Source organism: Myotis myotis, unplaced genomic scaffold, assembly GCF_014108235.1.
Source record: "Myotis myotis isolate mMyoMyo1 unplaced genomic scaffold, mMyoMyo1.p scaffold_m19_p_7, whole genome shotgun sequence".
Taxonomy (NCBI): Eukaryota; Metazoa; Chordata; class Mammalia; order Chiroptera; family Vespertilionidae; genus Myotis; species Myotis myotis.
In genome coordinates, this window is record NW_023416379.1 from 32871035 (window position 1) to 32886716 (window position 15682).

Below are 15682 nucleotides of genomic sequence, written 5' to 3' on the forward strand. Positions count from 1 at the left end.
AGTGTCATAGTAATAGAATTTTCCAGTAGTCCATTCTATTTTCTCTCCAAACATCATAGAAGTCCTTACTTAGTGGACGGTTTTACAGCTTTTCCTTATTTGTGTAATATTTTTTACTTGAGGATGTGTTTGCTCTAAGAAATACTTCTTAATAACGATGGTAGTCTTTCCTTAAGAGATGAAGTTGATATTTGCTCTAAAAAAAACATTATTTTGTGGGATGTTCTGGGGGGAAAAAAAAGAAAAACACGACCGGAAACATCATTGTACAAAAGCTTCTGTTTAACATCTCCTGTTCCTGATAAAACAGATGTACTGCATGGAAACATTTACTGGGTCTATTATTTTAAGGGGAAGAGTTTTAACACATTGTATATCGAACTACCATCCCCCCTGCCCCCAAATTTCCTAAAAAGTAGTAAAAACGCACTCAAATGTTTTATTATAAGTAACAAAATAACATGTGAAGATGAATTGACTGTGGAACATTTAATATGGTTGTTACTAAGTACCCGCTTCTGATGCAGGAACAGGTACATTTTGCACAACATACCAAAAATGTTATGTTTACAATATTGAGTGACAAAAGTGCACTCAATAAATAAAAACGCAGATAAAAATGTACAATGCTAGCAGAAAATGCCCTATCATGGACTATTACCTAACGAGGTAGAGACTTAGAGTTTGGGAAGAAAAGTTAAGAACTGAGGAAGGGGAGAGAGTTGAATCAGGCATTTAAAAAAAATTTTTTTGATGGTTTTGGGAGGACGTCTACTAGAGTTGGGTATTAATTAAATGGGCATTTCAGAGAAAATTTCAGAGGAACTGATAGGGTTCGTTATCACTGTGAGTCTTCCATACTGACTGCTGAAGAGGGCGACTTAGAATGAAAAAATGGCAAAATATACCTTTGCTTACCTTCTGCTATTTAAGTTGGTAAATTTCTCTACAGGACGTTAAGAGGTTAGCTATCAGGGCATTGGAATTGGACTGCACACCAGGAACCTCAGAAATACGCACCCCTTCTGTTGATTACACCTGAGTCTGACGTCATGCCAATTGGACTTGGAATGTAACTCAAACATTTCCATACATTATCCTGTAAGAACAGTGTGTCAAGTTTGCCTGTGATGAGCAAAGATGGCAATAAAAAGCAGGACCTTACCCAGAGAGAAGTTCTGTGGGGCTTCATGCTACTCCCTGCTTTCATAACAAGTGAGGCCCCAGGACTAGGGTGAGTGGGTCCAGGACAGACTTATCTCTGTCCCAAATCATACCGTTCTCAGACCGAGGCACCCCAGTACATTCACTTTGTAGTCTTTGTCTGTCACTGGATTCCAGTTACCTGTTTACATTTATGAATTTACTCTGAGTTACACTTATTATTTTATTGCTAAGTTTAAAACAATATCGATCTAGTTTGGTAATCATGCTAATCGTGAAATCAGCTACATGAGTAAATTGAACGATTAGATGGCACGTGAGAATTTTTTTAAAAAATAGATCTTTATTGTTGGAGAATAACAGATGTCCCCTCCCTTTTCTTTTCCCATTGATTCCTACCTACCTCTCACCTGCCCCTCCAAGGCCTTGAGTGACCTGCTCCTATTTCCAGAAGGTTAGCTGAAACTCACAAAACAGTCTTCACAGAGTACATGTGCAATCCTAAAGAATGTGGCAATTGTTAACACAGCTAAATACCATCTGATATTATTTCAAACGTGTATAATGTTAGTGATAGTACTCCTCTGAAACAGCCCATCATCCTGCTTATGACATGTCGCCCGGGGGGTGCGGGGACTGGCCCTGGACAGTGGACCACACACTGGTGAGGGCCTCCCCGTCAGCACCCCAGTAGGTTAGAATTTTCCTCTATTTGGGAAAAATATCAGTGTGGTGGTCTGTGCTCCGTTTACTAGTGTAACTCTTATTTTCCTGTGGCACATTCTAACGCTTGTAATGGCGCAATTGTCCTGTTTTGCTGCCAAAGCTTATCTCACTAATTATTTTCATCACAGGTAACTGGTTTAGTTTTCCTTTTCTTTTTCTTTCAAAGGGGATACCATTTTTTTTAAACTGTAAAGTGAGAGTGCTATCCTGCATGGTTTTATCGCTGGAAGTGTTTGCTTCCTGTGCTTGTCTTTATGACTTAACTAGAGGCCTGGTGCACAAAATTTGTGCACTCGGGGGGGGGGAGGGGGAGAGGGGGTCCCTCAGCCCGGCCTGTGCCCTCTCGCAGTCTGGGACCCCTCAGGAGATAACAACCTGCTGGCTTAGGCCTGCTCCCGGGTGGCAGAGGGCAGGCCCAATCCCTAGGTGCAGCCTCTGGTCAGGCTCAGAGCAGGGCTGATTGGGGAGTTGGGGCACCGCCCCCTGTCATGCACAGAGCAGGGCGGATTGGGAGGTTGCGATGCCACCCTCAGTCACGCTCAGGGTAGGGCCGATTGGGGGGTTGGGGTACTGCCCCCGTCACACTCAAGGCTGGGTCGATGGGGAAGTTGCGGCGCCACCCCCTGTCACGCACAGAGCAGGGCCCATCAGGGGGGTTGGGGCTCTGTACCCTGTCACGCACAGAACAGGGTCGATCAGGGGGTTGGGGAGTTCCCCCCTGTCATGCACAGAGTAGGGCCGATAGGGGAGTTGGGGCACCGCCCCCTGTCACACACAGAGCAGGGCAGATCAGGGATTTGGGGCGCCGCCCTCTATCACCCACAGAGCAGGGCCGATCAGGGGGTTGGGGCACCGCCACTCTCACACTCAGGGCATGGCCGATGGGGAGGTTATGGCTCTATCCTGTCACACAGAGCAGGGCCCGTGCACACACAGAGCAGTGCCGATCAGGGGGTTGGGGCGCCACACCCTGTCACCAACAGAGCAGGGCGGATAGGGAGGTTGTGGCCCCGCCCCCTGTCATACACAGAGCCGCAGGGCGATCAGGGGGTTTGGGCGCTGCCCCCTGTCACAGTGATCCCAGTTCCGGGAGGCCTCTCGGCTCCGCTGATCCTGGTGCTGGGAAGCATATTACCCTTTTACTATATAGGATAGAGGCCTGGTGCATGGGTGGGGCTGGCTGGTTTGTCCTGAAGGGTGTCTTGGATCAGGGTGGGGGTCCCCACTGGGTGCCTGGCCAGCCTGGGTGAGGGGATGATGGCTGTTTGCAGCTGGTCACACACCCTTCAGGGTGGGGGTCCCCACTGGGGTGCCTGGCCAGCCTGGGTGAGGGAATGATGGCTGTTTGCAGCTGGTCACACACCCTTCAGGGTGGGGGTCCCCACTGGGGTGCCTGGCCAGCCTGGGTGAGGGGCTGAGGGCTGTTTTCAGGCTGGCGGGTGACTGAAGCTCCCAACTGCTCCTTTTTTTCTTTTTTCTTTTTATTCTGGGCTAGCTTTAGCTCTGGCTCCAGCTCTGAGGCCTCTGCTGCTGAAAGCAGGTATCTGGTTTGTTTGGGTTCTATAATTGAAACAATGTATAACTCCAGCTCTGAGATCCCGGCTCGCTGAAAGCAGGTTTCTGGGGTTTTGTTTAGCTTCTATATTTGTTACAATGTTTCAAACTGCAAGCTCAGAGGCCGGCAAGGCAGGCGGGGAACATTGGAGTCCTCCATCACTGAAGCAAGCAAGCCCCATGTTAGCTTGAAACTGCCTGGCTGCTGGCTGCCATCTTGGCTGGCAGTTAATTTGCATATTGCCCTGATTAGCCAATGGGAAGGGTAGTGGTCGTACGCTAATTACCATGTTTCTCTTTTAGTAGATAAGATGACTTCTCAGTGCACTTGCAACATCTTGCATTTACTTCACCTTTTTACTAGATGCTGGAAGTTTTTTCTTTTTAAATTTTCATCTAGAAAAATTCATTTGTACTCTAGGAGCCTGGTGATTTTTAGGAATACGAGATAATACCAAGTTAACTTTCCACTTTCCTAAAGACACTTGCAATTAGCCCTACATTATGGAATGCCCTGAATATATTCAGACCTTTAAAATCCGATCGGAACTCTATTGAAAAAGAAACTGAACACAAACAGGTCGCTGTAAATTCTGTGTCCCAGTGACCAGCTGATCACACCTAGAGAATGTAGTCACCATTATCTATCAGTATTCGTCAGTTAGATTGTACCTTTTGCTTCTGCATATAACATTGTCCATATGTCAGGCTGTGGAGTTCAGAAAACAGTTCTATTTTAAGAGGCCAGAGCTCTCATTTCAAAAACACTTCAGTTTTCCCAGAAAATCTGTTTATCTCCCCCATCTCCTCCCACTGTAGCCAAGCGTTTCCCAAATCCCCCCCGTCTCTGGTTACAGACCGATTTGTCTTGCAGTGTGTGCCACGTTTGGAAGTCGCATTAAACCAGCATCTGTTCTGTTTTAGGAGAAAGCCGATGCCAGCCCCACGTCACTTCAGCTGCGGTCCCAGATTGAAGTAAGCACAGTGGCTTTAATCATCTCGTTTTGCTTCTGCTTTTTATTTTTTAAGTGATATTCTGATGAAGCCTGCCGCTCTGCCTGTACTGATGCTGTGAATTCTCTCTCCTAGGAGTCGCTTGGTTTCTGTAGCGCCGCGTCAACGCCAGAAGTGGAAAGAAAGTAAGTTTCAGAACCAGAAATTCTAGGAAAAGGGTCTTTCAGATCCTTGCTGAGGGGTATCGTGTTGTGTATGTTCTATGGAGCTTGCTGTCAGTTTCCTTATATGTTGTGTGTATGAGTACATGTACAGGGGTGGGCAAAAGTAGGTTTCTGTATAAGTACCCACTTTTGTGGGTCGGTAGTTAAATTACCAGCCATCATTACCTAGAAGATAAATCATAACTAAGGATATGAAATAACAACAACAATAAGAAGACAAATAATGCAAGTAAATGCTACAATAATAAGTAATGACTGTAAACGTACTTTTGCCCAAGCCTGTCTATAGGTAGATAATAAGAGCGTGTTTTCAATTGTAATTTATTTGGCGACGCCTAACGATTCTGCGAAGAGTTACTGATTTCACACTGCTTATTGTGAGTGAACCTTAAATGAATACCTGGAGGCGAGCGTGGAGAAAGGGAAAGGAGAGTTAAGTCAACCAAAATGCGTTTTCTTCTTTTACATTAGTTTTGGGTCTACGATGAAAGTCATAAATGAGGAAGCAAGGTACAAAATTAAAATACATTCCAGGGTCAAACCACGATTGAAACACCCTCTCTGCAATTCGATTTGGTGGGTGACCTTAGAACAGGAGTAAATGCTTGTGACAGAAGGTGGCAGATGCTCCCGGACCTTCAAGGTAATATTTTTGCTTCCTCATTCTAACTTGGACCCTGTCATTTTCACTCCCTTGGAAGATAATTCTATGTTATAGCTCGCATTTTCAGTATTTCTTTTACCTAGATAAAACAACACACATGTCTTTTTTTTTCTATGACCTTTCCCTTTTCTACTTTTTTCCATCATAATTATGCTAGAATGTTCTATTTATGACCTTCCGAGGTTAAGAAATTTTGAGAAAGTCCACTTGTTTAAACAGACACTTCCTTTGGCACAGGGCCACCTATACTGTTTCATGCCAAGAGAGACATAGAAGTGGTTTAGGAATAAAGTATTTCTGGAATGAAAAGCACACGTTGGGAGAGCGTGTGTGCGCTTTACAGCACAGCCCTGCCTAATCCGTCCACGTGTGTGTGCTGCTGGCCGCGCCGCTTCTAGGGGGGAAGGCTGCTTTGCCAAGCCTTCACTCTCAGTTGAAGAGGCTCAGCAGATCCGGTTCAGGACCGAGGCCCCTGGGGGGTGATGCGCAAAAGAAAACCAAGGCACTGCCCACTCAAGGTCAGAGGATGGATGGATGTGCAGTTATCATGAATTTTCTTTGTTTTAGTTGCCTATATTCTCCCAGCAACTTAGTAATGTGGAGGAGGCTGAACTAGCCACAAGATGTGACTTGACAATGACCTTGGAACTGGAGGTACTATGATGTTGAGCTGAGCGTGGGCAGAAGTGTTAAGTGAGTAGGCTGTAGGGTCACCTGACCTACTTTGTGATTCAGGCTGAGAACTCAGGTGGTTCCCTCAGAATCTCCAAATCCTTCAGGAAACAAGAAATGTCTGCCTTTCCTCCCGAGAGGACGTGACTCACCAAATGTGTACTAATCTTAGGCTTGGCGTTTCTTCTTCCCCTCAATTGTGGGGAGTCATTCTTTCCGTGTTTGTATCCTTCACTTAGTGAAATGTGGCATGACTCTTGTGGCCGACAGAGAGACTGACAGCCTCCTCTGAGGTTAACAACAACAACAAAAATTGAAAGCATACATACAGGAAAGCTGTTGACAGACCGACCTCTTCATCTGCAGTACTGCCATTTTGTTTGTGTTCTTTCAAATGGTTTACTTAAACTTTGGTGTTCCTAAATAAATGGACAGTTTTAATACATTTTGCTCTTCACTTTCTTATTAATAGTTTTTAAAAATCATGATTTTTTTTTTTACTTTAAAGAACTGTTGAAAAAATGTTACACTTACAGAAAATTTACAATTGTGCAATGAATGTCCATATAACTTTTACATAAACTCACTGATTTTCACACTCTTGCTCTCTCTTTTTCCTATATAGTATCACTAATCATGATTACTGCCACACTATTTGGGAGTAAATTGCAGACATCATGGCACACTCCTCTAAATACTCCAGCTTATATCTCCTAAGGACATAGACAATCTCTTACAGCCACAATATAATGACCAAGTAGAGGCATTTTAAGACTGATTTTCCTAAAGTACAGTTTATATTCAAGTTTCTTTCATTGTCCCAGCAGTGTTTCTTATAACACTTCTTTTTCAATACAACACTTAAAAAAAATCATTCATTGCATTTACATGTCATGTTTCTTGTCACATTTAATCTGAAAGGACTTCTTGGCTTTTCCTGGTCCTTTATGACGTTGATATTTTTAAGGAGTGTAGGCTGGTTGTTTTGTGAAATATTCCTCAATCTGAGTTTCTTTTTAAGATTCAGAGAACGCAGTTTTGATGGCAGTTTTGATGTTTTCTCCTCGGTGCCTCATATCAGTTTGTCCCATTATTGGTGTTACTGATTGCAATCATTTGATTGAGGTGATGTCTGTCGGGTTTCCTCTGAGAAGTTACAATTTTCCCTTTGCATTAAAAATTATTCTGTGGGAGATCACCTGAGACTTTGTCTGTATCTTGTTCCTCATCAAACTTTTACCAAAATAGTTTTAAATTCCCTTTTAAAAAAAAATTGATTGTAGAGAATGAGGAAGGGAGAAGGAGGGAGGGAGGGAGGGAAGGGGGGAGGGGGGGAAGGGGGGAGGGGGGGGAGGGGGGGAGAGAGAGAGAGAGAGAGAGAGAGAGAAAGAAACATTGATCAGTTGCCTTCCATACTCCACCTGACTGGGGATCAAATCTGCAAGCTGGGTATGTTCTCTGATCAGGAATCAAACCTGAGTCCCACTGAGCCACAGGGGCTAGGAGATTCCTTTAATGATTCTTGCCTGAATCAATTTTAACTATGGCTCACAGAATGGTGGTACTTATTCTTAAATTAATAATTATTTTGTATTAAATCTTCCAAAAATGATTATCTAGAAAGATTGAGGTATCACTCTGGGCACTCTAGGTCAGATTATAATCGGAGTAGGTTTAATGCAGTGTTTATGTTGAATTGTTTGTATTTGTGTACTTGAAAATGCAAATACTTTGAAATGCAAAATCCTGTTAGTCTTCAGATCCAAATGCTTGCTGGTAGCTTCCCAAGCCCTGGAGGATGACCTGGCAAACCAGAGGGTTGTGTCTGGTGCCAACCAAAATATCCCTCTGAGTCAGCAGTGTTGTTTTACGAGTAGAAATTGTCTTATGTTTTTTATTTGAAAGGCAAGAGAACTTAGTCAACAAAAGTGGACGAATCCTACAGCAGCCCCGCCCTTAAACGCAGATTGTACTAGACCACGTGGGAGTCGAGCCACTGGCCCTTGTGACTCCTGCCTTCCAGAGCTACTGTCCCCCTCACCCCACCCAGTTGTCTCAGGAGCCTGGGCACACCTTGCTTCTTCCCTTCTCCCCCTAGTTAAAACCTGCTTAAGGAAGGTTTCAGGCATTAATTGTGAGGGAAATGTCTGATTTCTAAAAAAACACATAATCTCTCCCAGGAGTATTTAGCATTTAACAGTACTGTAATGATACAGGTCTTAAATTATAGCAATACTAGAGGCCTGGTGCATGAAATTCGTGCATGGGTAGGGTCCCTAGGCCTGGTCGGCTGGGGCCTCCCTTCCCCAGCTGCTGGCTGCTGGCCAGGGCCTTCCTTCATTCCATGCCGCCCCCTGGTGGTCAGAGCACATCATAGCGATTGAACTCCTGGTCTCCCGGTCAAACTCCTGAGGGGACAGTTGGCATATTAGCCATATATATATATCTATGTCTGACCAGAAGAGGTGGGCATTTTGTAGGGGAGACAGGCAGTGAGAAGTCCGACAACTGACATCACTGCCCCTGGATACCCTGCCTGGTGGGGCTGATAGCTGATACTAATTTGGCCTGGAGGTGTGGATGACTTGCATGATAGATAGATGATAGACGATAGAGAAATAGATAGATGGGGAGCTAGAGAGGTATAGAACAGACCTGCCCCCCACTGTTTCGACAAAAGCCCCATTCATCCTAATGTTCTTACAGTCTAATCTCGCCATGTTCTTTCACTGAAATATAATAAAGAAGACCAAAGGAGCTTTCACTGGAACCTCTTCTATTTATATCTATTTATGTTGGCTATTGAGACTGCCTACTCATTACACCAATCTTCGGTTTGTGTCAACTGGCTGAAAGGTGAATGTTAGTTAAATTTCTTGTTATTCACCAGTTAGTCTCAAGAATATCTAGAAAGCAAGGCCATTTTGCTCAGAGATATCTTTATAACTCTATCTATTAGAAATGAGTTTAACCTCAGATAATGGAAAGCATGACAAATAGTGGCATAAACAAACCCAAGGTTCATTAGATAACCCTTGTCCCATGGTTAGCACTGAGGCTCAGTAAGCTTTCAGGAACCAGACTGTCTTTTTTGGGGTGTGTGTGTGTGTGTGTGTGTGTGTGTGTGTGTATGCGCACACCTGTGTGCTTGTCCTCCTGTTTTAAAGTGGCTGCTGCATCTTCCAGGCAGAAAAGAGAGACAAACAGGGTGAAGGGAGAAAGGTAAGGGGGCAAAAGACCAAAGGCACATTTTTTTAAAGCTTTCTGAGGAACCCCATGCAACCCTGTATCTCACTCGTTTCTCCCTGCAGCTCCTGTTCAGGGAGCACTAGCTCTGTATACAGGATGTTGGCCTGGGGTCTGGGATATTGTGCTGAAGAGCTCACAAGAGCTGCATGTAGGGAGATGGGTTAGGAAAAATTATATGTCTAAAATGGTGCTTTGGGGAAAATAAAGCAAAGAAAGGGTTCCCAGAATTGGGGCAGTTGGCCTCCATAGTCAAAGGGGCGTTTGGAGAAGTGAGTTTTTAGCTGAGCCCATTGCTGCCCTGAACAAATCGGGCTTCCCAAGGAAGGAGGGAGAAGAGACAACGTGTAGGAAACTGGCAGTATTTTCCACAATAATTTAAGCTTTCATCTGTATGTGTGTATACAGAAAGGCGGGGTAGTCTGAAAATCAGCTCCATGTCTAACACATGAGCTCTGTGTCGAGATTATTTAGATTCATTACTTCTGAGGAAACTTGTGGGAGAGCCTGTGCTTTTATCTCGGTGTGTATCTAGAAAAACGTAGTCTTAAATCGGTTGGCCCTTATGGACTGAGAATTGGAAAAGAAAAAGCAGGAAATAGTTGATAATCTTTATTGAGTTCTTATTATGGGCCAGAAACTGGTCTAAGTACTTAACATTGACACATTTAATCCAACAACCCTATGAGGTTCAGTACAGTATCATTTCTATTGACAAATGCAGAAACTGAGGCACAGAGAGGTTAATAAGTTGCTCAAGGCTACACAGCTAATACGTGGCAGAGCCCAGATTTGATCCCAGTTGGGAACCCACTCTCCTAACCTCTCCAGTATATAATTCAAAGTACTTGTATTGCTTATGCAAAGGAGAGGTTAGAGGCAAATTGAGTTCCTTAGCATTAAATAGCAGCAGTTAAGACCTGCATTCCAGTGGTTCTCTGGGAACCAGGAGCAATTTTACTCTGATTCAGATATAAGCTGGGTCTCTGTTATTTATTTATAGAGCCAGGAGGGTCTAGAATAAATCTCCAGGCATCGCCTTAGCCACTATTCATAAGCTCTTTTCTACTAAGTCTTTCACCAGAGTTGAACATGCAGTGATTCAAGTTTCACTTTTTTTCATTACCTATGACTACACTTGAACTATTTTATGGTGAAAAAGTCCAAAAAAATATATAGCATGATGGAAGCGGAAGATAAATAAAAGGCGGGGAAGCCAGTAGAGCAGTGTTCTGGAGTGGAATAAATGGATGGTCTGCAGTTGGTGAATGTTCTGTGCAAGCGTTCACTCCATTTGCACATGGCTTTGCTCACGGATTTGTTTCCCGGGCAAGCTGATGAGTCTTTTGATTCTTTTCTCCACCTCGAAAACCTTGGTCTTCACCTTCTTCTTCCTCCGAGACTTCAAGGAAGAAGCCCTTACACCTGTTACAGTTCCTCTCACTCATCTGTGACTCCCCGGAGGGCTTGCATCTCTGCCCTTGCCTTCCTCCTCCCCCTCTACCCCCATATCTGCTGTCTGCCCACTGGTGCCCTTGCATCGTCCTTGGACCCTCTCTCCAGGCAAGGTGAAGCGCCTGCAGTTTCTCAGACAGGCATGCTGTGCCTCTGAAATTGATGCTCCTTCTGGGGGTTGTCTGTCCCCCACTCTCACCGACCTCCCACCCTCCTTACCTGGCAAGCTCCACTCAACCTGAAAAATCCAGCTCTGTTCTTGGCTCCTCCCAGAGCAAAGAGTTGAGGTGAAGTGTCCTTCTGTTGGCTTTCCTGCCACTTTTGCAATGGACTGCGGTGAATGAGGGCATGTATGTAAGAGAGAGAGAAAGGGAGAGAGATATCCACTCAGCACTCTGGATCTTTTATGTTAAAGTCTTCCAATAATGGGTAAATGAGTGGGTGACTGTGTAAAAACATGCAGAGTTCCTTCTTCATCCCATGAAAATCTTGCCATTCTCCCAAACCCTCATCCTCTTTCTCTCCTTGCCCAGTTACCAAGGTCAATGGCAAAACAGTAACTATCCCAGAGACCCTCCCGCCTGCAGAGCCTCGTTGCCACTGACTTTCCCGTTGCTGCCTGTGACAGTGTGGCTTCTGCCTTACGTTTTGCCCACTTCCTGCAGTTCCCTTTTGTCTGCTCACTCTTCTCTTGGGTGTTCCCCTGGGGCTTTTTATCCAGCCTGTATGCTCTCCCAGGATGCTTACAGTGCCCATGGCTTTGAACTGCTGTCTCCAGGCACCTACTTCAAATCCCCATCTCACCGTGTCCCATTTCCCAATCCAGCGACCTGCCCGCTGCAGCCTCTGGCCGGATGCCGGCTCATTACTGTTGTCACCCCACGCTTTGCATCCCTATAGCACAGTGGTTCTCAACCTTCCTAATGCCGCGACCCTTTAATACAGTTCCTCATGTTGTGGTGACCCCCAACCATACAATTATTTTTGTTGCTACTTCATAACTGTAATTTTGCTACTGTTATGAATCGTAATGTAAATATGCCGGATGTATTTTCATTGTTACAAATTGAACATAATTAAAGCATAGTGATTAATCACAAAAACAATCTGTAATTATATATGTGTTTTCCAATGGTCTTAGGCGACCCCTGTGAAAGGGTCATTCGACCCCCAAAGGGGTCGTGACCCACAGGTTGAGAACCGCTGCTATAGCAGAATTCATTACCCGTTTTTCATCTTCCTTCCTTAAAATTCCTCCATTGCCTTCCGTTTCTATAGATTTATTTGCCTGTTCTGGACATTTGGTGCAAATGAAGTTATAAGTATTTTCATTGATGAGCTTATTTCACTTAGCATAATGTTTTTAGGGTTTCACCTCAGTTCATTCCTTTTTGTTATAGAAATGCCACATTTTTTTTTAATTTGTTGATGGATGTAGAATTAGGGTTATTTTAACTTTTTGACTGTTAGGAATAATGCTGCTGTGAACATCTGTATACAAGTTTTTGTGTGGTCATCTGTTTTCTTTTTTGTTTTAAATCAACTTGAGACACAGTACACATACATCCCATTCTAGTCACCCATTTAGAGTGTACAACCAGAAAGTGCTTCGTGTATTCCCAGGTCTGTGTCACCACCACACAGCCAACTTACACCATTTCCGTCACCTCAGAAAGAAGCCCTGTTAACGTCAGCAATTGCTCTTGCTGACCCTCCTCCCAAAGCAACCACTCATCTACTCTCTGTCTATATAGATCCACCTGGTCGGTACATTTCCTACAATGTGCACTTGCACACAAGGGCTTGCTTTCTTTTTGAAAGAATATCTGTCTGTTACAGCTCCGTTAAGAATGGAGCTTTGAATCCAATTTTTGGTAACCTCCAGCCTCCTTGAAATATGTAAGAAATTATTTTACTGAGTTCTTTCCCCAGTGAGTCTTCCTCACTCTTCCTCATGAGCTTGTTCCTAGAAACTGCTGGGGGTGGGGGTGGGGGGCTCAGTCTTCATTTCTTTGCGGAAGCGCCCCGGGGGGCTGGGTCTGCCACTGTGGTCCTGAGAACTTTCCCTCCTGTGTGACCAGCTGGGGTTCTCTGTTCCTTCTCCTTCACCGATGAGCACTAGAGACCTGCTTGGGGTCACGGAAGGCCCTGGGGCGCAGACCAGACTCAGGCAGAGAACGGCTGCTGAGGCCTGCGCGTTTGCTAGGAAATCCAGGTCAAGCCACGTCCCTGGAGCTGAGACGAATGCATCCTGTTTCCACATCCTGTTTGTGGCAGGGCTGTGGGTGGGGAGGGGAACACCAGGTTTTCCCGTGGGGGACGTGCACTATGGGCCCCGGCGTGAGGAAGCCAAGTGGAGGCGTGTCCTTCAGGGTAGTTCACATGCCGGGCTGACCTGGTTCAGGGGGCTGTGTCCTCCTGAGTGCCCACTGTCCTACGTCGTCTGAGCCTTTGAGCTCACCAGGGTGGGAAGGGCAGGCAGAGCCGCAAGTGCAGGTTTCACAAAATAAATGGGCTGCACCAAGAACCAGGCATCGGCGTGCATGTTATGTATTTTTTTGCTTTACTCCATTTACCGTCTGCCAAGGCTGGTAAACTGCCATCTGCCAAGGCTGTGGGTACGAGGGCAAGGTCACTGTCAGGGGTTGGTACTTTCAGTACGCTCCCCGTCTGTGATTGATCATCTGAGTCACCTTCCTCACGCCCCCCACCCCCCACCCACCAGGCTTCAGCTCAGTTACAGAGATGAGTGTGAGTCAGGTGGTCTCCAAGCTTCCTTGTGGCCTGAGCCCTCTTTCATGTTGTGACCCAGTCAAAAGCACGCCCTGGGCCCCAGCTCTGCGTAGCCTGTCCACCGAGGCAGCTTGCTCTCGTTGGTGTTGGCGTTTGGTGTGGACAGAGCCTGAGCCTGAATTTAAGTTTTCTGCTAGTTGTGTACTTAACTTCTCTAACCTCAGTTTCCTAATCGATAACGAGCCCAATGACATCTCTCTGAGGGTCTTTGTGCAGGATGCCTAGTGCGGTGCTGGCATTTGATGCGGTGCCCATGTTGCCTTTGTTCCATCCCCACCTCCCCACCTCCTCTGTAAGGTGGGGCACTGCTCAGGACAGTGGCAATGTGACTGTAGTTTTCATCCTCAGTCTGAGCACATGGGGCCATACACAGAGCTCCTTGATGGCCACGGCCACTTACTAGTAAAATACACCGTTCCTGCCTGAGCTTTCCTTTCCGTGCCCCAGAGAGGGGGCGGGGGCTGGGAGACAGCCACCCGTGAGGTATGTGTCTGTGCGGGCGGATCGGTGCCTGCTCACGTGTGTACTGCGTCGCACAGCATATTTGAAGGGCTCAACATTCCAGAGAGCACGGGCTCGGGGCAGGGCCAGCTGTGCCAGACTTCTCCACCTCAGCTGTTGCTCTGAAAACGCCGTTGCCTTTCACCCGTCTGGGGAATGAGCCTCCAGCTGACCCAGCCCAGGCTGAGCCCACACGCCTGGGCCGCATCCCTCCCATGCAACGGCCGGAGACAGACGTGATGGCCAGGAAGTGTTCAGCATGGAGGGTGGCAGCTGGCTATTCTCTGTCCTGCAGGTGAGGTCATCAACATATGGGGGCGAAGAGGGAGGTGGGGTGGGAGGGAGGCGGTCAGTACATAAGTACATTCCTATCCTGGCAGGTAAGGCAAGACCCAGACCTCCCATTTTTATGTGTAAATCTTTCTAACAAAACCATTATGGAAGTGGTGGCTTACCGAGGTTTAGAAGGACTTAGTACTTTTCCGAGATCATGAAGGTCACGGTCACAGCCTTGGGGGAGGCAGAGGTGGACTCCTTTATCTGCCGGGCCAGGCCTTCTGCATAGACTCCACCCCAGGGGCCATGAGGACAGGTGCTTATGGAGGACCTGTAGTGGGCTTGGTGGCCAGGGAAGTTTGACTGAGTTCACCTTTTCCCGTTTCTGCTGTGCAGACAAGGTAGGCAGGCTCTGGGAGGGTGGGTAGGAGAGGGCAGGTGGCTGTCCTCTTACAGCCCGAAGAAGGCACGGCAAGCTGATACAATGTCGGGTGACTGCAATGCAGAGGAACTGCTGGAGGAAGGGCAGTCTGTCCTTGGGGGACAGGCGTGGGGTGGGGGCCACATAGACTCGGTATCAGTCAGGGCCCTCTAGGACCATGGTCGGCAAACCGTGGCTCGCAAGCCGCATGCGGCTCTTTGGCCCCTCGAGCGTGGCTCTTCCACAAAATACCCCGTGCGGGCACGCACGTACAGTGCGATTGAAACTTCGTGGCCCATGCACAGAAGTTGGTATTTTGTGGAAGAGCCACACTCAAGGGGCCAAAGAGCCGCATGTGGCTCGCGAGCCGCGGTTTGCCAACCCCTGCTGTAGGAGAAGCAGATGTGAAGGTGGGCCAGGTGAGGCTGATGATGTGGCGTGAAGTCAACAGGACTGGCATTTGGGGCAAAAAAGATGCAAGAAAGTGGAGAAAGAGGACAAACTGCCACCAACAAGAATGGGCTGAAACCCACGTCATCTCACCACCTCCCAGCGAGGCCCTTGAACAGCGACCAGTGCAAGGAACCTGCAGGAGCACCGGTGTCCCTCGTTCCTCAGGAGCAGAACAGGCCGCAGAGGAGCCCCTGGAGGGGACGCGCAGGAATTCGCGCCCTGCGGGCCTCGCTCTGCCCCATGCCACCCATGACCCAGGGGACACGTGATGACGCTGTGTCCTGCGCTGACCTTGATGCATAGAAAGAAAGTGACGACTGCTCTACTTCTGCTTACGGCATCTCACATGAACTCTCGTGTGGCCCACAGGGCCTCGGCACTGTGCAGGGAGGGGGTTCTGGGAAAGCCCTCCCGCTGAGCTCACCTGCCGGACTGCAGGTCCCCCCAGGAGAGCTCGGGAGAGATAACCGGGCGGTTTCTTGTTTCTTAGGCCACAATGCAGGGAAGGCACAATCCAGGCAGAATCAGGGTGGCTGAGGTGGGTGAGTGCAGCACCTTTGGGGGTGGGCACATGGCTCC

The 15682-nt window shown here is 47.0% G+C and overlaps 1 protein-coding gene across 17 annotated transcripts in view; it reads left to right on the forward strand.

Annotated features, from left to right (window-relative positions):
* The window catches only part of SASH1 (SAM and SH3 domain containing 1), a 293144-nt gene that overhangs the window by 197781 nt on the left and 79681 nt on the right, over window positions 1-15682 (forward strand). For 11 of the 17 annotated variants that reach the window (XM_036316354.1, XM_036316357.1, XM_036316362.1 and 8 more), the window contains 2 exons: window positions 4369-4419; window positions 4534-4583. In XM_036316354.1, the coding sequence (XP_036172247.1) occupies window positions 4369-4419; window positions 4534-4583 (101 nt within the window). Of the gene's footprint in view, window positions 1-4368; window positions 4420-4533; window positions 4584-4900; window positions 5000-5093; window positions 5266-14023; window positions 14249-15682 lie in introns of those variants that run through there. The other 6 variants (XM_036316364.1, XM_036316363.1, XM_036316366.1 and 3 more) reach the window with 3 other exon arrangements.